Raw genomic sequence first — 23549 nt, 5'->3', positions numbered from 1 at the left:
ATTTCTACTTAAAAAGGCTTCTCTGCTTCAGTGGTTATCAGCTTGTGACCTCTGTTGTTTTTCTATGGACTACTTATAAGATGATTAAGAAAATTATGTTTTTGTATGCTAGATATAGTGGGATTTCTGCAGAGGCCTGTGCATCTATGGGAATATTTTAGGGACCTATAACTTGAGAAAGGTTGAAAATGCTTGCTACTTTAAATGTAAGTCATCTGCCTCTGCATGGGAATTATTTTGTGAAGTGTTAAAAGCCTGCATTGCACAGATGACAGATGACTGGAAGTAACCTTTTTTTAAACCTCTTTCTGAAACACTTGGGTTCTTCTACTGAAAAGAGTATCAGGAGCCATTTTGTATATGCAGCTAGAACTGATCCTGCACTTGACATGTCTTGCTTTTCTGAACAGCTGCTTCTGCTGTACTTGTCACCACAGTATTAGATGAACTTCCACAGCTGTGTTTAACAACATGGATAATATTTGTCTTTTTTTAACAGGGAAGCGTGCATATTGGAAGGATATTTTTTTCATAAGTTTTTGGGGTCTCTTTTGGTAAACCTATATGCTTGTTTTTATTTAGGCAAGATCAAAGAATGAGGCAGTAGCTAGAGTATAGAAGGCACTTGGTTCTTTGGGAGAGCCCTTCATTTCTGGTGGATTCCTCCCATTTTCAATATAACTTCCACACAGAGAAGCTCTCCCCTTGTAACAGAGCTTTCATCACCTCAGAGGAGTTGAATGGTTGACTAGAGCAGAGGCGTAGTGTGGGACTGGCCTTTGGACAAACATGAAGAAAAGCATGAAGACTGTGAGCTTGTTTAAGCTCCGAGAGGTGCCTTATCAAACATCAAATCTGACCAAGACTCAAAAGCTTTGTTCATCATTCATCTCTTCAACAAGAGGTATTTGGATGGATTAAATAATTCAGAATATTCTAAATGCTGCACAGGGAAGGTGTGTGTGGGTCAGAATAATTCTCTGCAGCTTGAGAGCCCAAACTGTCCCTTCTACAGCAACAACGGTTCCCCTGACTTAGGTGAAGTGACATAGCTGTAACTAATTGGGCTGAGCATGCAGACTTTCACTGCACATAGCCAAAGAATAACTCTGGCTCCAAATGTTTTTCCCTGAGTACATTTTCATGGTACCTGGCCCCATTTTAGCTCGAACAATACATTTTTTGTCTAGAGACACTAAAAATAGTTCATGTACTAATTAAAAAAGAAGGAAAGAAAAGAAGAACTGTGACAGAAAACAATAAAGGCAAGGAAATGTGAAAGCATTTTAACATAGCCAGCAGCTTCCCTGGCACCACTTCTAGCTATGAAGAGGGTTATTAGCAAGCCCAGAATTACATAAACAACTTCCTCTGCCAGCCCCTGTACACCGGAATCATCATTTACTTTCAAATTATTCAAGTCAGCAAAATCCACCTTTGCATTAGACCAGTAGAAAGATTGGCAGAGGTTTCTAAAAGTAGGATTATGATCAGAAAAATGACTCTCTTCCTCAACAGTTCAGCGCCCTAATTTTATAAACTCATTGTTATTCTTGCTTTCCTTGTTGACAGAAAAGGGTGTTTATCCCTGCTAGCACAGCACACTCATCAGTAGCAGGACAGGCAGCTGCATTCTTCCCTGCAAAATGCACCGTCATCAAAATCATCCACCATCTCCAAGATGCTGAATCTTTGCTACTGGAGGTGATGATGGAGAAAGAAATAAACAGATTGAGCTTTGGGCTATGCTAAGTGTGGTTAGAATTTAAACCAGTGAGCGGTGAAAATGTGATCTGGAGTTACTGAGAAATTTTGCATGATTTTAAATAATGAATTCCAGGAGAAGTTATGCATCTCTTCAGCTTTCTAACTGGAAAAGGAGCCGAAAGGGCTCCTACATCAAGGCTCCTATTTGCTGTAGGTGTGACAGAGCAGAGTGCACGGTCCCAGGCTGCGAGGGAAGGAGAGGCTGGGAGTGTGGGAAGCTGCAGTGCTGGGAGTCCTCAGGCAAAGCAGGAGGCCCAGGTTCAGTAAATTGCGCAACTTGGAAGGAGTGTACAGTCCTACAGAGGGGTATTATGTGCCTCGGGTTATGCAAGTGCTTAAGTGTTTTGCTGGATACAGGCCCTAATCTCTCACTATCGTCTCCTATCTTTAAAATGGTAATAATGATACCTCCATCAAGGCAGGAAGCAATTGATTTAGTCACAGTTACAGAAAAGAAGGGGTCTATGACTACCCAAAATAACAAAATAGCAGGAGAAACAGGGAAGTATGTGGAATAATATCCTGCAATACCAATTTTTCTAAGAAGCAGTTCTGTTTTGGAGAGTGATTAAGTTAAACTGCTACCTTCTTTTGCTCTAGCTGATCATGTGCATTTGAAAAAGAAAACTACCTACTGAAATCTGCAGTTAAGAAACGGGAGCAAAGTGTATCTGTTCCTTGCACATCATGAATAGATGCCTTCACACCTGAGCAAAGCCTCTGAAAGCACAAGTGTCCTATTTGGCCTGAAGAACCAGGACAGGCTGTCTGAATAGCAGCCTGACTTTACAGGAGCAGGAGTTAGCAAAATCATCATTTTATGCATCACTGCTTTTGCTGCAAACACTCTTTGTCAAACACAGCCAGGTACTTACTGTGCTCTCTTTGAGAGTGGTCCCTGGGGAATATTGTTCTCAACATAACTGGGACAAACAAAACCTGGAATGACATCATGATGGCATTTCTAGATTACAGTTGCACCTAGAATTAAGATAAAATAAGAACTAACATGTGGAAGTGTGCTTACGATTGTAATACTAATATTTCATAAGCCATAAGCTGTTTATTCAGACAAAAGATGTAGTTGTAGTCTGGTAAACTAAGGGGGAAGTTCGTCAAAGGGTGCTGGCCAAGCCAGTCTAACCGTTAACTGCTGCTGGTGGAGGCAGTCCTTCTTCCTGCTGCCTCACTGCCCTGGGCTACCTCGCCTTCCTCGTGCTGGCTCAGGTACTTCAGTTCAGTTCCGCTCCCCGAACCTGTAAAAAACAAACTCCAATAAAAGCCAGAAAAGGAATGTTTTTCAGCCCTGATCTACTTAGGCTGGGCATACAGAGTTGCCTGACATTTTCTGCTCAACAGCAGCTCTGTGTTCATCCCAATATTTAGACATTTCTTCAGTAACTTGCAAGGAGGGTGGAAGGCCTTTAGAAATCAGCTAAAAATATCCTGACAGATAGCTCTGCTCTGTTCCCACTATCCTCTAGAATTCAAGCAATTTCATGCATTGTTACCAACCCCGACCAAAATCAATGGTTGTAATTGAGATGTAGCGAGCAAATGTAGCTCCCGTGGCAGGGCTCCATCTGTCAGGGCTTCCAGGACAAAGTGGATGCAAGGTAAAGGCTGTTTTTACAGCAAATTACTTTTCTCTGATACAGCCAGGTACTTAGCATGCTCTCTTATGAGCAATTCAGTGTGTAACAGTATGGCCTATAAAACTATGAAAAGCCCTCTTTTATGCATCATCTACAGTGTTCTTACAGTGACTGATTGTTAGTGAAGACAAATTGCTCCTCATTTTTCTCACATATGAAGTGTTGCTATTGCTTTAAGCCACACTAGCAAACACCATGGTTTGATTACTCACCTTCGTGGGGATTAATCCTTATCAGGAGAAAGTCTGCTTTTTGAGAACAATGGGAACAAAAGCTTCTGAAGACCAACACAGGTTGTGGCTGTCTGTGGTATTCCTAGGAAGCACAAGCCTGTAGCAGAATGGAGACAGCCCGCAGCCTCTGTAGTCACATCATTTACTGCGTCGTTTCAATTTAAAATTTAAGCAAGTTGCTTTTGGAAGGGCATTTCTGTAAAATAAATAAAGAGCTGTGCGCAAACACAAGTCTAAAAGGAAAAGAAATGCCCTGCAGGATCTTTGAAGTCTTCTCATTTTGTTGCCATCAGATTAACCTCCCAGCAGCAAACAAAAATGAACTCCATTTGTGCAAGTTAGGACCTTCCGGAGAGTTTGCTGCTGAAGAGGTGTGGGCATGTGGAATGCTACGGACTGACAGATAATATATCTGAAAAGGACTTTGAAGTTGAGCTGAATAGTCCTTATATCAGGCCTTCAAAGGCACTGCGGCTGTAAGTTAAACTTGAAAAATAAAAGAAAGGTATTTTACTATCAAACATATATTTTGTTCCCAGACTCAAACTTCTCCCGGTTGCAGGTGTTTTCAGTCTTCTGCCGGATGTCATGGGTAGAGGTGCTCCAAGGGAATGGACAGAGAGTGAGGGAGTTTGGCTCTGCTTTATGTTCTTTACAGAGAGCATAAATAACCATGGTAAATAAGACAGCTGGTAAGCATGGTAAATAATAGAGACTAGTTGTCTTTCTAATTTACTGTTGGAACACATTTGGCTCAGTTTTGTCTTTGTGGTATGAAAACCAAGGCAAACTCCATTTAAGGCAATGAGGACACTTTGGTTGGAAATTAAAAAAAACAATGGAAAGAGACTCACTGGAACCATCTACATGTTGGAGAAATTAGCTGAAAAACATATTTCACAGCCTTGCTTTCTTTTCCTTTCTTAACCATAAAATGCTGCTGTTATGCTGTAGTTTGGGAACTTTGCTTTTGAGCAGCAAATGCTAAAATAGGACAGAAGTCATAGAAAACTACAAAAATGGCTGGCAACGGGAGCTAGACTGTGGTTTTAAAAATCTCATAGTGAGCAGCAACACCTAGTTTTGAGAGAATTACAGTACAGTCCTGAGATTCCTCCTCACCTCTGGGATTAAAAAGAATTATTTTGGCACCAAGGGCATGTGTGGAACAGATGACTGACTGCCTCCACTTCTTACAATGCTCCTTCGTGGTTTATGAGGAGGACAGAGCAATTTCATGCATCACTTAGCTTACATCCCTTTTCACACCAGCCTTGCCAGAAACTGCTTTTCCTCATAATTAAAGATATCTCCAAGGCAAACAGGTAAATAGCAGAGCATGGGCAACACCTACTTTTTGTGGACCATCTCATGTCAAACTGGAAAGAAATCTCTGCCAGTTTTGCCCAAATTGCCTGTAAGGGTTTCAGTGCTCCTTCAATGCCCAAGAAAGTATTGCTGAGTTTCTTTGTCCCTCATACTCACAAATGAGCCAGCACTACTCCTAATAGTGAGGAACTAAACTGGAAAAGGGAAAAAGCAAGGTATTTGCTGGAACAAGGAGTGAGCTTGTTCTCTCCTTTAATTAAGATTCTTCTTTCCGGTTACTTTGAAAAAAATTGCTTTATTGCACCTAGTAGAAATTTTAACACTTTTCACTTATATTCTGTCTTGTTCAGCTAGGCCATTGCAGATGTAGTTTCTTAGTGTTTTTTTTTTTTCTTCTGTAAACATATCCACTAAGAGAAAGTTGTTCTTTATTTTGTTCCAATCTCATCCAAATTTTAATGAATCATCCCTTTAGCATAAGTCATCTGCACACAATTTATCTGCTCATAAAGTCAGTTTCCACATCAATTTGTTAATATTCTGCCTTTTAGGTGAACCACAGGAATCCAGTAATAGAAGGGAAAAAAATAGAGGCCTTCCTGATCACACACTGCCTTTTATGAAGGCAGGCTGCAAGTCTTGTTCTCCTCTCACCCACCGCAGGAACTCCCCTTGACTTACTCTGTTCGTTGGGTCAACTTTGGGCTGGCAAGATTCCAGTGACTTCATTAGTGGCACACTGGATAACAGCACAGACCCAGTCCTCTTGGCTTTAAATAACATTTTAACATCACTGTTGTGATGGGTAGAAGAAAGTAAATTCTGGCTGTCCCGAGCTGTCTCAGGGTGTCCAAGTACCCACCACATGTAGCAGATAATACAATAGACTGTTACCTCCTGTCTTTATGCAGCTTTGGCAGACCAGATGTCTTTAGCTTTAGTAGCTGAGTATCTGCAAATGGAAGTGTGCAAAGCTAACATAATTTTGCAGTCACCTCACCACTTGCTTTTCGGATTTGATTTTTAACTAAAACTATCAGGTCCTGTTAATCCTGAAAAGCTCTTAGGGCTGGATATAACTGAAAGCCAGAATAAAAATCTTCATGTTTTAAGAGATTGTTTGGGACCCACCCCGCAGTCTTGTGCACCTGCCAGTACAGCTTGTTTTGTTTGTTCTAGAAACAGAGCTTAAAAAAAAGAAAGAAGAAAGAGAAGAAGAAAGAGAAGAAACAAGAGAAGGAGAAGAAGGAGAAGAAGAAGAAGAATCATAGAATCATAGAATCATAGAATCATAGACTCACAGAATATCCCGAGTTGGAAGGGACCCATAAGGATCATCAAGTCCAACTCCTGGCACCGCACAGGTCTACCCAAAAGTTTAGACCATGTGACTAAGTGCACAGTCCGATCTCTTCTTAATTCAGACAGGCTTGGTGCAGTGACTACTTCACTGGGGAGCCTGTTCCAGTGTGCGACCACCCTCTTGGTGAAGAACCTCTTCCTGATGTCCAGCCTAGACTTCCCCTGCCTCAGCTTCACACCGTTCCCATAGGTCCTGTCACTGGTGATAACAGAGAATAGGTCATCTGCCTCTCCACTCCCTCTTGCGAAGAAGTTGTAGACTGCGATGAGATTCCCCCCTCAGCCTCCTCCTCTCCAGGCTGAACAGGCCCAGTGACCTCAGCCGCTCCTCATATATCTTCCCCTCTAGGCCCTTCACCATCTTCGTTGCCCTCCTCTGGACACTCTCCAACAGTTTAACGTCCTTTTTGTACTGTCTGGTGCCCAGAACTGCACACAGTACTCAAGGTGAGGCCACACCAGCGCAGAGTAGAGCGGGACAATCACTTCCCTCGGCCGACTAGCAATGCCGTACTCGATGCACCCCAGGATACGGTTGGCCCTCCTGTGTGCCAGGGCACACTGCTGGCTCAGAAGAAGAAGAAGAGAAGGAGAAGGAGAAGGAGAAGGAGAAGGAGAAGGAGAAGGAGAAGGAGAAGGAGAAGGAGAAGGAGAAGGAGAAGGAGAAGGAGAAGGAGAAGGAGAAGGAGAAGGAGAAGGAGAAGGAGAAGGAGAAGGAGAAGGAGAAGGAGAAGGAGAAGGAGAAGGAGAAGGAGAAGGAGAAGGAGAAGGAAAAGAAGGAAGAAATAACAGAACCAAATGCTCCTTGTTCTCCTGGCTGTGTGGGATGTCCCCTGACATGAGTAAGCACCTGTACCAATAAAGCATGTCCAGAGGACAGGACATCACTGTATGAGACATAGCTGTGCAACTGTTGCACTGGACATGGTTCTGTGGCACACCACTGTGTGGGACACTGATGCACAGGACACAGCTTTATGGGACATCACTGTGTGGGACATCGCTATGTGGGATGTTGCTCTGAGAGGCATCTTGGTATGGGACATTGCAGTGGGAGTCAGCACCACGTGGGACATTGCTATGAGGGACGTCACTGTGGGGGGTCCCCGTTGTGTGTGTCACTGCAGTGTGGATATGGCTGTGAATGAGACAGCTGTGTAGGACATTGTTGCACGAGACATATCTGTGTGGGACATTGCAGTACCTATCAGTCCTGTCAAGGTCATCACTGTGTAGGACATTGTTGTGTGTGTCATCACCATGCAGGACATTGGTGTGAGGGACATCACTTGGCAGAGATGACATAATTTTGTTGGGCAACTTGCTCTAGGTCACCCTGCTCGAGCAGGGGGGTTGGAACAAATGACCTCCAGAGGTCCATTCCAGCCTCAGCCGTTCCGTGATCTTGACATGCTGGAGGGAAGGCAGGGGGACCTTGACAAGCTTGAGGTGGGTCCATGCAATCAACATGCAGTACAACAAGGGCAAGTGCAATGTCCTGCATCTGGGCCAGGGCAATCTCAAACATGAATAGAGGCTGAATGATAGTGACTCTGTGGAGAAGGACTTGGGGGTACTGGTGGATGAAAAGATCGACATGAGCTATCAACGTGTGCTTGCAACCCAGAAAGTCAACTGTATCTGGGGCTTCATTAAAATTTATGGAACAGATCATCTTGAGTGTAGTTACACAATATGTACAAGACAACCAGGAGATCAGGCCCAGTCAGCATGGGTTCACGAAAGGCAAATCCTGACGGACCAACTTCATCTCCTTCTATGATCAGGTAACCCGCCTGGTGGATGAGGGAAAGGCTGTTGACATAGTCTACCAGACTTCAGCAAGGCCTTTGACACAGTCTCCCACAGTATTCTCCTGGAGAAGCTGGCAGCCCATGGCTTGGACAGGTACACACTTTGCTCGGTTAGAAACTGTCTGGACGGCCGGGCCCTGAGAGTGGTGGTGAATGGAGTGAAATCCAGCTGGTGACCAGTCACCAGTGGTGTTCCCCAGGGGTTGGTGTTGGGGCCCATCCTCTTTAATATCTTTATTGATGATTTGGATGAGGGAATTGAGTGCACCCTCAGTAGGTTTGCAGACGACACCAAGTTTTGGGGGAAGGCCCTGCAGAGGGACCTGGACAGGATGGGTCGATGGGCAGAGGCCAATGGGATGAGGTTCAACACGGCCAAGTGCTGGGTCCTGCACTTTGGTCACAACAATCCCATGTAGCAGTACAGGCTTGGGGGAGAGTGGCTGGAAAGCTGTGCAGAGGAAAAGGATCTGGGGGTGTCGGTCAATGCTCGCCTGAACATGAGCTGGCAGTGTGCCCAGGTGGCCAAGAAGGCCAACGGCATCAGGACCACCTATCAGGAATAGTGTAGCCAGCAGGACCAGGAAAGTGATTGTTCCCCTATTCCAGCTTTGGTGAGGCAGCACCTCGAGTACTGTGTTCAGTTTTGGGCCCCTCACTACACGAAGGACATCGAGCCCAGAGAAGGGCTACGAAGCTGGTGAAGGGCCTGGAACACAAGTCCTGTGAGGAGTGGCTGAGGGAACTGGGGGTGTTTAGTCTGGGGAAGAGGAGGCTCAGGGGAGACCTCATTGCTCTCTACAAATACCTGAAAGGAAGCTGTGGGGAGCTGGAAGTCGGCTTCTTCTCTCAGATAACCACTGATAGGACTAGAGGGAATGGCCTCAAGTTATGCCAGGGTAGGTTTAGGTTGGAAATTAGGAGACATTTCTTCTCAGGAAGAGTAGTCAGGCACTGGAACGAGTTGCCCAGGGAGGTGGTGGAGTCACTGTCCCTGGAGGGGAATTTAAGGAAAGGTTGGACATGATGCTTAGGGACATGGTTTAGTGGGTCATGTTAGTGGTAGGGAGATGGTTGGACCAGATCATCTTGAAGGTCTTTTCCAACTTTAATGGTTCTATGATTCTGTGATTCTATGAAAAGAAACATGACCAGCAGATCAAATGAGGTGACTCTCCCCCTCTCTCTGCTCTGCTCTTGTGAAACTCCACCTGGAGCACTGTGTTCAGCCCTGGGGCTCCCAGCACAAGAAGGCCATGGAACTGTTAGAGCGAGTCCAGAGGAGGGACATGGGGATGATCAGAGGGCTGGAGCACCTCTCTTATGAAGACAGGCTGACGGAGTTGGGGTTGTTCAGCCTGGAGAAGGCTCCAGGGAGACCTTACAGCAGCCTTCCAGTACCTAAAGGGGGCCTACATGAAAGCTGGGGAGGGACTCTGTGTCAGGGGGTGTAGTAATAGGACAAAGGGGGAATGGCTTTAAACTAAAAGAGGGTAGATTTAGGTTAAGTATTAGGAAGAAATTCTTTACTGTGAGGGTAGTGAGGCACTGGCACAGGTTGCCCAGAGAAGCTGTGGATGCCCCATCCCTGGAGGTGTTCAAGGCCAGGCTGGGTGGGGCTTTGGGCAACCTGGTCTGGTGGGAGGTGTCCCTGCCCATGGCAGGGGGCTGGAACCGGGTGGTCGTTCAGGTCCCTTCCAACCCAAACCATTCTGCGATTCTCTGACTGTGTGGGGTTAGTGCTGTGCAGGGCACCACTGTCTGGGCTACCTCAGCACGGGACACCGGTGCGTGGATCACCACCGCGCAGCTCCCGCGTGGGGACATCTCCGTGGGGGCCACCTCCGTGTGTGGCACCTGTGAGGACACCCCCGGTCCTCTGCGCGCCTTCCCCGTCGGGGCAGGCAGCGGGGGCGGAGGGCCAGGAGAGGAGGGCCGGGCAGGGCCGGGCCGGGTGGGGAAGCTCCAGGCAGGGCAAGGCAGGGCAGGGCAGGGCCGGGCCGGGCCGGGCAGGGCCGTACCACCGCCCCCCGCCCCCGCTGCCTGCCCGCCGAACCCGCCCCGCGCCGCCGGGAGCCGGGAGCCGGCGCGGGGGTGCCGGTGGCGGCCGTCGGGGCGGCGCGGCGATGGGGGGCGCGGCGCTGAGCGGGGCGCTGTGGCTGGGCCTGCTCTGGGCCGGGGCCGGGACCGGGGCCGGGGGGGGCTGCTCGGAGCGGTGCTGCGAGGGCCGGGACGCCGCCTGTGTCAGCAGCGGTTGGAGGGAGGACGGCGGCTACGGCAGCTGCTACTGCGACGGAGGCTGCCGGCGCGCCGGGGACTGCTGCCACGACCACGGCCAGGCGTGCCCCGGTAGGTGCCGTCCCCAGGAGCAGGCTCGGGGCAGGACCGAGGTGGCTGCGGGGTGGCCGCGGGGAGCAGGCTGCGAGGGCTGGAGGGCTGCCGGCGGCGTGTGGCGGCGGGCTGGGCTGTCAGGGGTCTCGTCATGAGGCGTGCACCTAAGGGCTGGCACCAGCAGCAGGCAGAGGGGCGAGGAGAGGGGCTTGTGGCGGGGTCTGACAGCTTTCGGGGTCCGCTGTGCCTGGGGTTTGCAGGTTGGAAGTTGTTTTCCCTCTAAAACTCAGCGCTCCTTACTTTTTGCTCATGCTCATCCCAAATATACATCTATTACAGTGAGTAGCAAGGTGGTCGGCTTCCAGCCCCGCACCGAGCAGCCCTGTATGGTTTACACCCCTCACCCCATGATGTCTCAGCCCTACACGGTTTGTCCACCCTCCCTGTGCTTTACCGGTGTAGGGTGAGGAGTCGGGCAGCCCAGCAGCTCTTCCCTGCTGGCTGGGCGCACGCCAGCCCGCATCCCAAAAGTCATCAGCCTGGGCTGCGCAGTCCTGCTAATTAGGGTGTCTTAGCGGCCTCGGCGCCGTGCTGGCAGAGCTGTGGAGCGGTGGGACCCAAGTTCTGTGTCCCCCTGCAAGACGCAGCAGGGCAGAGCTCTGAGCCTGGGTGCCCAGAGGGAGCACGGTCCCCTCGCCGACCCCTGTGCCATCTGTGTGCCAGAATAACAGGAGGGGAAGGAGAGCACCACGTCAGAGAGAAGGTGCCTGGTGGCATCTTGTAAAACTGGCAGTTTTTTACTTACTGATCTCTTGGTCAGGAAAATCAATAGGGGGAGAACTGACAAGGTGCTTTCTCGTCCTAGTCATAGCATACTGTGTCTTTTCAGTAAACCAAGTGATATTAATTGAAATTCAAATGTGACAGGAGAAAGCTAATAAAGATGCGCAGTGCTAGCATTAAGATGGAGCTGTAATCTGATTAAAAATTCCATGCTCTTCGAAAAGAAGCTCAAACTTGTGGGTGAAAAGTGCTAGTTCAGACAGTTTTCTTTCCATGACTTCAAACAGGTGCTTTGTTGTTACTGAAGCCGTATTTGTTGTCTTGGGCTCAATGGTGGTGGCCTTGAAATGTGCGATGTGTTTGCACTGTCCTTCTGCTGTGCCCTGTGGGGGTGACAGGTGCTCCGGGTCCAGGCAGGGAGCTGCAGTCATGGTGAGAGAGGCTGGCTGTCTGTCCCTCTTGACACCGGAGCTGGAATCGCTGGCTGGCCCCTCTGGGGAGCTAAACCAGCAGGAAGCTGTTGCTGTTTTCTGCTTTGTCCATGTCTGGCTGGTTTGAACCCCTCCCTGCCCAGCCCCGTGAGCACCTGCGTTAGTGCAAGCAAGGACAGCAGGACGTTTTGTGTGGGGGTGGCACAGCAGGACAGGATTTTGGCAGCCCAGACAGGTGGTCCTCTAACTCATACATCTCTAAACCACAAAACTGACCACAGGAAGGCACATGATCAGGTACTTTTTATTGCAAACAGCCAGTAAGTTCTCCCTCATATAACCAAAAATTCTAAAGTGCAGTGGGATTCTTCATCAACGTAGACAAAGATGGTGTCCAGTTTTAAAGTAGTTTTTGTTCCTTTTGGGTTCTGAAGTTTCACCATGATGTGTTCCTAAGTGTTACGTCCGTGTGTGGAATGAAACCAAGGGTGTTCATGGCATAGTTTGCTGTTTCAAATGCAGAGGTTAAAAAATAAATAAAACAGGAATGTGTAGAAAGGCAACTGATTGCTCTTGTGCTACAGCTTTTTTTGTCATCCTGTTCCCCACTCACGATTTCAGCACAAGCAGAAATGACATGACATCCTTTTGCAAATACTTGTACAGAACAAAGTATTTGGGGAAAGTGTCTACATCTTCAAATACATATATGATCAAGAAGTGTTCTCGGAATCATACAAAAACAATGCACCAAAATAATAGAAACCTACGTGAGTATTTAGGTATTCTAAACCTGCCAACACTATGGTTAAATTCTGTCATTCCTAAAAGTCATGGGATGCCTGGTACTTTATAAATAGATGGCTCGGCAGAAGTCTGTGGGCTGCTGAACCTGTGTCCAAGGGTTTTTAAGTAAATTTCCTTACAGTTCTTTAAAAATAACTTCCTTATAGCTCTAGCAATAAAGAATGGGTATTTTTGTGCATTGAGAGCATTTTAAACAGAAAGTACTGTACAATGAGAAAGCCTGGTGAAAGAATGACCTCGTCATTTGAGTGGAAATGGTTATTCCGAGAAAATCCGCAGACCTTTACACATTACAGCATATGTTGTGCAGTGATTCAGTGAAGATACTGTAATCCTTTTTGTTCCGGAGATGGGAAAAAAATAAATACGGTGTGACTCAGAAAAAAATCTATGATTCGCAGTGCTTTAAATAAAATAAAAAAAGTCCTGACCACTCGAGGTGTATTTCGTAGGGAAGCAATGCAATTTTTCTGTGTACTTTTGAAATTGCAAGTGTCTCATAAGCTTCTACATTTTGGTAGGTCCCTGAGCACAAATCCCATCCTTCAGCTTCTTTTGACATGTATTCTTCTCTTCCAAATCAATGCTCGTTATTTTAGTGGACGGATTTAAGTCGGACCGATGGAAACCTAGACAGAGACCATAGAGATGAGGGTAGGGGGCCCTGACACTTTTTGCGTGTGTGTGTTTGAGACGGCACCATTACTTTTACGTCAGCTCTGGGAGTCATTCTCTGTCATGCTGGAGAATTTGACATCTTTCCAACGAGGCACAAAACGATGTACTGTCCCTTAATAATTGCTGGGTACTGAGTTCATGAGCGACATCGCCGTCCCTCTGGCTGAATTCCATTCTAGCAACCCAATATTCTTATTATTCCACATGACTAAGGCAATTCATACGTCTTCTTCTCAATCTTTATGATCATAAAATTGCCATATTTTGCTGCAGATGACCAGTAGTTCACTGTCAGCTTGGTTCATTTCCAGTAAAATGTGAAGTCATCCCTATATCTGTTATGCAGCTGCTCAATCCCTTTGGGAGTTTCCTGTGTAGAAAATGTGATGTAGACCTGATGTTACCAACGTATCAAGCTGCTACCATGGGATTAAAATTACATGGAAGTTCTTGCTTCTGCAGAGCATTCATACAGCCAGCGTGGAACAGAGTCAACAGATAAGGAAGCCAGCTAGATGACAGTCCTCTGGGTGGAATTAAGCTGTGTGGTGAGACATTGACATTAATGCTTGTAAAATTAAATAAAGTGCGGCCATGGACTGTTTTCTAGCCCTATGGCCAGGTGGCAAAAGTTTATGTCTGTAATATATATAGCACTTGTCCTGGGTATCCCATGGGGAGGTCTAAGGCATTTTTACTATCACTTTTTTTTTTTTTTTTTCTTTTAGTTCAAAGTGTCCTTGACTGCTTGTATGCCTGTTGCTGTTGAGCCACCCAGAAAGTGGGCAGTTTGGTCAGAACAGGTGCAAAGTGAGAGGGAAGTAGCAATAGTGTGGTATGGACATCTGCCAGGTAGCCTCTGCAGGGGTTTCATCTGCTTTATGTTGTCTGTAGAGTTCTAGGAAATTAGAGATTTAGTGACAGGGCAAACCCGGGACTTACTGTGTCTTATGAAAACAGTCACGAACACCAACGAGGTTATCAGATTTTATTCCTTCTTCCCCACTTCTCGTACTGGCAGAGTCCCAGAGGGCATGCAGTATTTTTCTGAATGACTAGCTTGGTCCCATCAGTTTCCTGCCACACTGATAAAAGAACGTAACTAGCGGTTAAGCTGTAAAGCTTCCTGAGGATTTAAATTGTAATCAGGAAATATAGAAAAAAAATACAATCCAAAACATGTGATATGTTCCAATTGCAAGCTGATGGGAAACAGCGTGCATGGGAAATGCAAAAGCTTCATTTAACTAGATAATGAGAGGTACGATTCAAAACAATTCAGAAACAATTGGATACCCCAGCCATTGATTATAACAGATATTTCGTACCATTCCCTAAGTACCATGTTGAAAGCCTGCCTTTAAAGGAGTGGGAGAGCACAGTAAAATACGATTCATGCTGCACAGAGAATAATTTTAAGCCTATTTGCAATGTGCAATGAAAACAAATATTTGAAGAACTAGGGAATTCCCACATCAATAAGAAACTGTAGTATTAGCACAGGCACATTTAGTTTTTTTTTTTTTTTAAGACCATCTGTGACAGTATTTAATTTACATTGCCAATAATTAGAATTTTATTGAAAAGAAACCTACCAAAAAGGCAGCTAATACTAGGGAAAGTGGCATGGACTAGTACGCAGTGCTGTTATGTTTAGAGGGCTTGTTTTACTCCATGGTTGAGGTAAGCAGGAGACACAACCTTACCTGCTCACCAAGTACCGTAGTCTGCAGGCCCTGGACAGGTAGAGACACGGCCCAGAGGAACGCAGCTGCTCAGCCTGGACCCCCACACCAGGTGGCCTCCAGCAAAAGTGGCTACTGGGAATGGGCTGCTGCTCAGATTGAATGTCCCGGGAGGCCGCAGGTTAAGAACTCGTCATGTAGAGAAACAGCTGCTTGGCCTCGGAGGATTCTTGATGGATGCCCCTGCGCAAGCCATTTTTCTTACCTGTCCTTTCACTGCTCTGCCTGCCCAGGCTGCACAGACTTGAAGTTCCTTCTTGGAGGGATTGTATTTGTGCCTTTAGTAAGCACCCAGAGATTGTCCTCACCCAGGTTTTGAAGAGCTTCTTTTTGCCTACTACAAATGAAATTGTTAGGCCACAGAGCTTTCAAAACCTGGGGCTTGGTGTTCTGTACTGTGAGGTCAGTGGACAAATAAAGCGAAGACTTGAGTGTTACATAGCTTCTTACTCAGGAATAATGTGTCCATCACCTCTTTTCTGGGAATCAGGCTGCAAAACCTTTTCTTCAAGAGAAGATTTGTATCTGCCTGGAAGATAGCTGACATGCTGTCCATGCTTGCATTGGCTAGGCTAAGACAGAGCTCCCATTTTGTCAGAATATAAATGGAAAATTCAAGGGAAGGGATAAGTCTAGACTGGAGAAATACTTATCATGCTTAATGTAAATTAGAGCTACAGAGAGCATGCCATTATTAGTAGATGCACTACAGAGAATAAAATAAGGAAGGAATTGGCTAGTGGGTAACAGGGTAGATCTGAGCATTTTTGAGAGTCAAGACAGTATCAAAGCTAGCAGATGCTTAGTCTGACATTTATACCTCTCCTGGAAAGGCAATGAAAAGTGACAAACATGAAAAAAGGGCTCATTCTCTACATGGTGTGATGATTATTATTTCTTTTTCTTAAGAACTTGAATGTTCATTAATCAAAAAAGGTGCCAAAATCTGTAAGTGGGCTAAAGGTTTCAACAGTTGCAGGGGAAATACCACTGAATACAAAAGAAAGCATTTTTCTTTCTTTTTCGTCTTGAAAGCTTCAGTGAGCTCACCTAATATATGCCAGTTTGACATATAAAGAAAGAAGTTGTCCATACCTCTGATCATTAAGCAGATTTAGGAGGGACCAAGGATACAAGCGTACGGCACCTGTGCTCTTGATGCTCTGCACAAGGGAACTGCAGTTTCTTAAGATTCAAAGTTCACTTTCAAAATAATGGCAGTTTCCCCATAATGTTTTGGAACACATTCGGGTCAAGTTCAGAGAAAGTTTGCGATCCACGAGAACTAAAATTCAAATATCCACTGGACTATTCTGTATTTGGGAATGAGCAAAAAAGGCCTTGAGATGACACTTTTAAACGCTTTATTTAGTACATTTAAGTATCTACAACTGTATTTATACAAACACACAAATGCAACCCTACAAACAGCCCCACATTGCTTTGAGACTAAACAAAATCAAAATTGCAAGTAAAAAGGAAAAAAAAAACAGGCACGGTCTTATTACTTAAGCTTTTGAGAGCACTTAGGATAAAACAGAAGTCTTTTTACTCGTAATGTTTCAATACTGCTTTTCAGCTCTTCCATGCGTTGTTGGGGAGTGGAGTCACTGGAGTGGCTGTGCAGAGCAGTGCAAACCCAACCTACGCCTACGTAGGCGCTACATACAACAGGAACCTAAAAACGGTGGGGAACCTTGTCCTGCTCTGGAGGAGAAGGCTGGCTGCCTGGAATACCTGACTCACCAGGGACAGGACTGCGGACACGAACACGGTATTCTCCCTTTGCTTTATCTGGACACCTGTCCCCCTCAGAGCCTTCGTGGTTTTCACTGAAGTAAATGTACAGAAAAAAAACAACAATCTGCAGCTATTTGGTTAAAAATAAAATTGAAAACCGTATTTTCTACTGTCATTTGCTGCTCATTCTTGATTCATTTCTGTTAAGTAAACAACTAAGCTGCAATCATTCCTTCAGTTTCTTAAGCCCCGCAGTAAGTATGAATTTATCTATGTGCAAAGTTAGAACATAAATTTGGTACAAAACAGGAAACAGTCATTGTAGCATTCCAGCCCATCCTGTTTCCTCATGGACTAGATGGTAGTCATTACTAGATATATTTCTTCTTAATATGGAGAGAATTTAGCAGTAGGGAAGGAGGTCGAAGCCTGATGTTGCCAACACTTTATCACTTTTTCAATAAAGCCAGACAGCATCACCATCCACAAGCTCTGATTCATTTACTCACTGTTACAGTAGTTGAAATATGACTCAGCTGTGTCTTGCTGCCTTACTGTTTTCTTCCTCAGTCCCTGCTTTCATAACTACCTCTGAATATGGTAAAGAAAGAAAACGACGAGCAGCATCTTCTGCCTGGTCCTCAGACAAAGAAGAAGCTGGGTAATCTATTTATCATATATGCATGTGGGTCATCTTGTTCCATAGACAAAGAAAAATAGCTGGCTACAAAGAAAAATATAATTAAATTTGCCATAATTCAACAAGCTACAGCTTGTACTGTTTTTCTCTCCTGCAGTTCATTTGCATTTCCTGGATGTTTTTTGTTACTCGTTAATTGTCCTGAATTAGGTATTGGGGTCATGGCAAATTTGAGGATGGATGCTTTTGAAAGGAAATGGTAAATAAGGCTAAATCCAAACTCACTATATCCATACGTGTAAGCCTGAGAAATTAAGACTTAAATCTCTGAACAAACAAAACAGACTGGATGCAATCGATCTCAATAGCTTGTTTTTAACATTGACATGAAAAGCAATAAAAATCTCTTTTGGTTACCAGTAGAGATGGTTATCACTGGTTCTGTAATGCTCATAATGCTTTGCCCCATGCTGCTCTCCCCAGAACAATAAAGCTTATAGGTATTCTTAAAACTTCTCTCCCATTTTCTCTTTTAGCATTCATAGGAGAAAAAAACACGGGTTATTGAAATCTGTTTTTCAACATAATTTAAGAATACAGAACACAACCAGAAAGTGAGATAATACATAAAGCACTGGACTGTGGCATGGAATGTGAGAAACAATTTACTTAATGTTTTAAAGATTCCATTACTTAGGTTAGGGTCAGAAACAGACTTTTTTAGCAATGAGGATGTCTAACCTGCACTTCACAACTACCACCTGTATGATACATAAGTACATTTAAAGTTTCTATCTAGCTTGTGCTTTAGCTATCACAGCTAATTTAATCCCTTTCTTTCTGAGCAGTTACTGCGTGGAATTTAAAACTGAATCACTTTCACACTACTGTGCTTTGGAGAATCGGCCGTATGCTCGATGGATGCAGTACCTGCGAGAAGGTCATACTGTATGCGTAGCTTGCCAGCCTCCAGCTATGAACACTGACACTCATCGTTGTTCTGGAGATGGCCATAATGCAGATGGGTAAAGAGAACCTTTTATTTTTTTCCTGTCTCTTCTGTACCAAAACCCAGTACAGAACTTGAGATATCTTAAGATCTCATTAAAAGCTGTGTTTGTTATACCTAAAAAATTGAAACAGCTCATATCACTTGCAGAGCACAGAAGATTCCAGTTTTCACAAAAATTGCTGTGTAAAACTTCACAAAATTTTTAAATACTAATGTTTTAACCACTAGTACTACATCCAGATAAAATTGGTAAATAACTGCAATATAAAGTTCAGTGTGAATGCTTTATTTACTATTGTAAAGGGACAATGAAACTTCTGTAGTGCAAGAAGTCTTTTTACAGCTATGGACACTGGTACTTAAAAAGTCTGCTTTCTGCCATAATACAAATCTGATTTCAGGTTTGAACTATACATCTTGTTTCTAGAACGCTAGTATTGAAAGAAGACATTTAATATTTGTAACATTTTTACTTAGTCTATGTATTTAATACATATCTCCATATATCTATACACTTATTAAGATGCATGCTATGTAATACCTATGCGACCGTTTCCTCAACCCATTATCCGGTATACTCTATGTAGGAACATAGCGCTTGCTCTAGAATGCCTGCAAGTATAATAAACAAAAGCATTTTAAGACTAAGACGAGCTAATTAAAGTATTACATTGTTAAGCAAATCTAATCTTCTCTCAAATTACATTATAGAACACAACCTACTAACATGAAATATACATTTTTTTTGTGTTTGTAAACACATTAATTTTTAATTTCTCACATCACATTTCAGAGGTAAAATCTTACGCTGGGAAGCAGTTGGCAACTCTCGGTGCCAAGGAACCTGGAAGAAGATTCGGCAACTGGAACAGTGTTCATGTCCCCTTGTGCATAGCTTTATTTTTACGTAAAAGTTTAGAAGACCTTTAAAACAGCAACAACAAAAAATAAGAAAATTAACACCAATGCCAGGAAACCTGCATCTTTCTGCTGTACTTTGTGGAGCCTAAATGAACTTTAAAGGAGTCAAACTTTTGGAAGAAGTATTTTGGGCAAATCTCTTTGCCTGAATACAAAATGCTAAGACTGATCTTTGTACTAGAATGCTATAAGCAAGTTCCTATGTTTCTGTTTGTAATTAAAGAGCTAATGTTTCTAACCATAGTAGCTTCTTTTTCTAAGGCTCTCGTTCTTTACAGGCTATAGTTCTGTTCATGGGCACTGATCCTACTCAGTAGTGAGCCAGCCAAATGTTCTCAACTCTGGGAATGGTTACTATCATCATTAAATTGTAAGGGTGAATAAAAATGAAAGTTTGAGAGCTAAAACCAGACTTCAGTTTAGATCCTTTGTTCCTTCCCAATATCATCTAGACAGCTGTTTATACTACAAGTGGGTAAGTATTTTTTGTCTACATTGCAGTTTCCATGTTCAGCCACCCTCATAAAAATGTGAGAGTAGTCAGTGTCATTAAGGAAGTAGCCTCGCTAAGAACTTCATATCACTAATATACAAAGTGAATTTTATGGCAGACAAGTGTAAACAAGACTTCTGCAAAGAAACAAACAGTCTTGAAAAGACCCATTTCCTTAATGAATGGTAATTTATTTAAGCTGCCTTGACTAGGATTTTGCTACAGTAATTAGCTTGCTGCAACTAAAAAAAAAAAAATTAATCTTGCATCAAGGAATAAGCAGTCATGACTAAAGCCTTGGCTAAAAGCCAAAAAATCACTTATTAGTAGTTAATCTTGCTCATGTACAATGATTAACACAGAAACCTACAATATTAGAACATAGGCAACGATGCTATGCACATAGCTCAAATCCTTGTTTTGATACCTATTATTTGTGTTGAATTATTGTTAGAGCCATTGAAGAGACTGCATACTGCAGGTCTCACTTGTCACACACCTGCTATGTTTGTTTTTGTTTTGAATTGTTGGCTTACAGCTGCTCTAGCATTCCTTGCTGAGGTGCATAATCTGTATTTTATCAAGCTTCTGAAATTCACCGTGTGTCCTAAAAAGAAACGATGCCTTAAGGTTGAGAAATTTACTGTTAAGGCACGCAGTATCTCTGTGGAACCTAAAGGCAATTGCGTGCCACAGCTGCAAAGAGAAACCTGAGCATCTGTTGGCAAGAATTAGGAAGGTGATCTGTCTGAGGTCCTGTCCACATTCAAGAGTAGGACACAAACCTTTCTAATTATTCTTAACCATTTAATCTTAATGCAAACAGGCCTCCAAGACAGAAAGTGCAGAGATGATCTGAATACTTCATGAACATTTCTGCCCTGAAGAATATATTTCTTCTTTTGTAACCAGGAAGAATACCTCTGAGAATTTTATTTCATTATGACCAGTTTAGATGGATGCTTTTCCTTGAAAGGTTCTTGTAAAATAAAAATAAGAAACTTCTCCAAGGACAACATCCCAGAGAACACCTGAATTTAAGAGATTCCAGTTTTAAAAGAATGCTGTGATATGTAAGTTATAGATTCACACTAGTATGACAGTGGAAAGTGTGTGTTTGTGTGTTTTCTGAGTTCCTGGAATTCTTTTCCATACAATCCGAAGCAAAAGAGGCAGCGTAGCACCACCACCCATCTCTTACAGTCTCTTATGAGCAGGACAATTACAGTAACCAACTGACACCCTGATGCAGGCAGCTACCCATCAGAAGGTATCTGTGCTTGCTAGCACTGCAGAGAGTGTAGATGAAACCTGTTTCATGGGCTGTGCTATCAGTGCCAGAACAGAGTCCCGCTTTGGCTTTCCAGGAAAGGAGCTTCCCCTTTTCTGCTGGTCCAGAAAAATGCCACTTCTCAAGACAGGGTAGGTAGCACAAGACAGTCAAGAGAAGTTAAGAGCTAGTATCGTGCTGTTACTTCCCTATCTTTTCCATTCTCTTCTGCAAGATAGTAACTGCTATTATGCCAACATAAATGATTTCAAAATAATCTTCCTCCTAGAACTTAAGCTTAATTCTTAAAAAAAAAAAAAATACCCCAGTGTGTTTTCCCTCTGATTCATACAGAGTACCTTTAATATTTATGAACTTACATGGGGTACTATATTTTTAACCAGAAAAATTAGCAATAACAATACATACGTATTTTTTGGTATGACTTACTGACAGAGATGACAAGTCTGACCAAAATTTCAAAGTGAGGTGAAATCAGATTGGAATGACTATAGTAGAAACTAAAATGATAAAGAGCTCCATCTGATTACAGATACAACCCTTTAAAAACTACAGAACACTTGACTCTTTATTAAAAGCCTCTATCAAGCTAATACGTTGCCAGTTACTTAAGACCCCTATGTACATAATTAACCTTTCATAATCACTGTAAGCATTTCACATTTCAGAAATTAATCCACCTCTCGCATGTAGATAGAAGACCAGGCTTTATATTTAAGTCATCATTACATCTGTTTCATGTTTTAGGGCAGCAACATTGCTGGAGACTTTGAGACTAAAATAAGTTATTCTGAAAAGCTGAACTAGATCCTTACGTAGGGAAAACTCAAGAAGAGTTGATTCCTGTTACCCAAATGAGTATTATTTGATCTTGGACAGTGTTCTCCACCGGTCTTTTAACATGACGCTAGTTCGGTTGTTGAAGTCACCGTGGACCAGAATTTTAGCCCAATTGCCCACTCCAAACTCCCTTACTCCTGATTTCAATTTCTTGTCTTCTTCAAGAGTCCATGGCTAGGGCAAGAACAGAGAAAATATAGGATATTTGAACAGCGAAAGATATTCATGTAAGAACAAAGCTTGTAGCAAATATAAAAGCAAGTATTTATATAGCTGTCCAGTTACTACACAACACCGATGTTTTAACTGTCAGTAGGCTCATTTTCATTTTTTGAGCTCCATAACTTGACACTAAATAGAACAAGAAAGGTTATGACTCAAGTGTTAAAACGCAGTAGCAGGCATCACTTAGAACTAAAACTCATGCTTCAAATTTCACAAGTTACATGAGGAAAAAAACCCGAAAACCAGAAAGGCAGCATGCAAAGTCTGGCTTCAACCCAAACATGCTTTCCAAAATTTTACTTTATAAGCTAACTGAGCCAAGACAGACTTTGATTGATCCTAGCATGTGTCACAAAAGAGGAACCATTTTGTGACACATTAACTTGGGAACTATGAATCTTGACACCATTCACCAACAACAATGGAATTGTAGTGTGCTGAGAAAAAACAAATCCCAACAGTTAAAATGCTGATAGAAGCAAAATCATACACACAGATTTGCAAGTGAGATCAGCCATGCTCTCAGACAATAGGGTATCTATACCTATATACTTATTTTTGCTCATTTATGGAGCCTACTACTTAAGTCTCACTGTCATGACTCACAGCATTTTTATTCTCTAAGGGATGCCATTTCTCTCATAAAAGGAGAGAAAATTACCTGCAGTTATACATCTGCAAGCACTTCCTTACGTTTAAGTTCTCCAGTGTATTAGTTCTTCCTTAGCTGTTTCTCAATACAAGCATCTCAATACAATTTTATAAGTACACACAGAAAAAAAGAAAGCTGGAGTCTAATACTTGATTGAAAAAACACCTTTTTTTTTTTTAATATTGCAGCTTTGTAGGAAAACGTACATAGGTAACAAAAAATTAAAGATCCTGTATATCTTACAATATTTTTAACCAGTGCATTTTTAATATAGTCATATGTAGTCATTATTTCACTCTGGAATAGCAATTCACGACTTTAAAGAAACTATTTTAGAACAACTTATTGTGCCAGAATATAATCTTTTATGTCTTCAAATCCTTCTTTGTTTAATACACAAGCAATCATACCGATGCACTGTAAGTACACCTCCTCAGACAAACTGACTGCACATCTATACAAATAAAGAACAGAATCCCTATTTGGAGCAACTGTTTAGGAAAAATGTACCTAAAAAGTAAGGATCAATTTCTATTTCAAATTGGAGTTTGATAACGTGTTCTGTCCAGATTTATTACCCAAAATCTGAAATGCAAAGACTCCACTTACAGAAAAAATGTTAGCTCAAAATTTTAATGAGCTTGAGCTGAGAAGTACAGACAATCGTGCTCTGTAGGTGTTCCATTTAACTTATCTGTGTTCATTTCTGCATCTTGCGCTGGAGGAATCCTGCTGCTCCTGATGGTCTCACGGACCACAGTAAGTCATGACAGATATAAACGGTCAGTTTTCACTGGGCT

At 43.3% G+C, this 23549-nt stretch overlaps 2 protein-coding genes across 4 annotated transcripts in view; one reads left to right on the top strand and one right to left on the bottom strand.

Annotated features, from left to right (window-relative positions):
- The first annotated feature begins 9722 nt into the window (after window positions 1-9722).
- SBSPON (somatomedin B and thrombospondin type 1 domain containing) lies at window positions 9723-19491 on the top strand. Its single transcript, XM_048077010.2, has 5 exons — window positions 9723-10509; window positions 16515-16709; window positions 17246-17336; window positions 18164-18340; window positions 19121-19491. The coding sequence occupies exons 1-5, from the start codon at window positions 9738-9740 to the stop codon at window positions 19236-19238; spliced, it is 1353 nt and encodes a 450-aa protein (XP_047932967.2). The 5' UTR covers window positions 9723-9737; the 3' UTR covers window positions 19239-19491.
- Window positions 16283-23549, bottom strand: part of TERF1 (telomeric repeat binding factor 1) — a 26874-nt gene continuing 19607 nt past the window's right edge. Inside the window, exons 10-11 of one of the 3 annotated variants that reach the window (XM_048077009.2) lie at window positions 21848-22046; window positions 16283-19251 (exon numbers count right to left, since the gene is read on the bottom strand). In XM_048077009.2, the coding sequence (XP_047932966.1) occupies window positions 21894-22046 (153 nt within the window). In that variant the 3' untranslated portion in view covers window positions 16283-19251; window positions 21848-21893. Of the gene's footprint in view, window positions 22047-23549 lie in introns of all 3 variants that reach the window. The other 2 variants (XM_048077008.2, XR_007168408.2) reach the window with 2 other exon arrangements.

The sequence above is a fragment of the Anser cygnoides genome, chromosome 2 (assembly GCF_040182565.1).
Source record: "Anser cygnoides isolate HZ-2024a breed goose chromosome 2, Taihu_goose_T2T_genome, whole genome shotgun sequence".
In the NCBI taxonomy this organism is placed as follows: Eukaryota; Metazoa; Chordata; class Aves; order Anseriformes; family Anatidae; genus Anser; species Anser cygnoides.
Note: the sequence above shows the minus strand (reverse complement) of the source record. Positions and strands in the feature narration are given on the sequence as shown.